General features: G+C 35.7%; 1 protein-coding gene across 1 annotated transcript; it reads right to left on the bottom strand.

Annotated features, from left to right (window-relative positions):
- Window positions 1–287: 287 nt before the first annotated feature.
- LOC21390606 lies at window positions 288–1,161 on the bottom strand. The gene is made up of 2 exons (XM_010106833.2): window positions 873–1,161; window positions 288–773 (listed from the first exon to the last, which is right to left on the bottom strand). Exons 1-2 carry the CDS (start codon window positions 957–959, stop codon window positions 318–320), a joined length of 543 nt encoding a protein of 180 aa, XP_010105135.1. The 5' UTR covers window positions 960–1,161; the 3' UTR covers window positions 288–317.
- Window positions 1,162–1,379: the final 218 nt, after the last annotated feature.

Genomic DNA, 1,379 nt, shown 5'->3' with positions numbered 1-1,379 from the left:
CGAGGATCCCAGCTTTTTCCTTCCCTATTCCAAAGGATCAAAACCCCTTTGCACTAAAATAAAATAAAATAAAAAGAAAAAAAAACCTATTAACATAAATTGGTAAAGATTAGAGCTTTTTCATACTAAGAAGCTCAAAAGTCTAGAACCAATCAAAATTATTACAAAAAAAAAAAAAATTAGTAAGTTAAAATATATGTTTGATTCGTGCGTTTAATTCAATAATTTTTAATTCGACACTTAAAATTTAAAATTTAAATTTTAAAAAAAAAATATCACGACAGAATTAAAAATTTAAAAGCATCAAACAAACAACTCTAAGTGACCAAGTAAATGGGCATGGCAGAAGTAGAGACTCTATGTTGGTGTTCCATATTAAGCTGCCTTAGGCTGAGATAAGGAATGTCCAGCTCATCCCTGTTCGACGGCGACAAAGTTCCGGCGAGTGGTCCCGACGACGGCCCGTTGGTTCTCCGGCCAGGAGTGGTGGACCCACTTCTGCTTTCCGTGATGTAAACTGGGCCCGAGATTGAGGCCCTAAAGGCCTTGGCCCTCGCTTGATGAACATCTTCAAAGCCATGATGACAATGATGATCATGGTGATGAGTCCATTTCCACTTGAAGAAGAACAGGGCGGTTCTCCACCACTTCTTCTTTCTCCCTTTCTGGGATTTCTTTGAATCGTCTTTTGAGACGGGTTTTTGGAGCTTGAAGTGTATGGAGTCTATGGATCTTGTCGTTTCTCTCTTGTGCTTCCTCGCTTCTTCCAAGACCTTTAAAAAGAAAAGATATTGATGAGAAAAAACGACATCTTTTTTTTTTATGACAAAAAACAAACTCAAAAGGGAAAGATGGAGAAGAAGAAATGAAACCTGAAAGTAGTCGATTTGAGGGTCGAAGCCATAGTCGCTGAAATGTTGAGGTTCTGGCATCGGAAATATTGGGGACTTGTTTGACATGGTTTAGAGTCTTCAACGCCTTAAAGAGAAATCGTCTTCTCTGTTTTTTTTTTTTCCTCCCTTTTTTCACCCTTTTCGTAGGACTATAAAGGAAGACTTTTTAGTTGTTGTTAAGATGGGGTATTTTGGTTTCGATTTGAAGGAGAAGAAAGAGAGAGAAAAAGAGAGAGGAGGAGAGAAAGAGAGAGAGAGAGAGAGAGAGAGAGAGAAATGGGCATTGGGGGCTCAAGTGAGAGTGGCCGTTGGCAATTGGTAAACCCTAGTAAATGTTTTTTTTTTTTCTTTTTCCCTTTGCATCTCTTGAGACTTTTAAAATAAAATTATATAAGTGCGTTTAAAACTTATTTTAAAATAATTTTATTTTTTATATAAAAATAATAAATAAAAATTATTTTTAAAAAATATTTAATAATTTTATTA

This window comes from Morus notabilis, unplaced genomic scaffold (assembly GCF_000414095.1).
Source record: "Morus notabilis unplaced genomic scaffold, ASM41409v2 Scaffold182, whole genome shotgun sequence".
NCBI lineage: Eukaryota > Viridiplantae > Streptophyta > Magnoliopsida > Rosales > Moraceae > Morus > Morus notabilis.
This window is presented reverse-complemented; position numbering and strand designations above follow the sequence as displayed.

Excerpts from the sequence above, each read along its gene's own strand:
- LOC21390606 (XM_010106833.2), bottom strand. The coding sequence starts at position 959 with ATGTCAAACAAGTCCCCAATATTTCCGATGCCAGAACCTCAACATTTC. Across the intron at positions 774-872 it reads CTCAAATCGACTACTTTCAG|GTCTTGGAAGAAGCGAGGAA; the intron begins GTTTCATTTCTT and ends TTCTTTTTAAAG.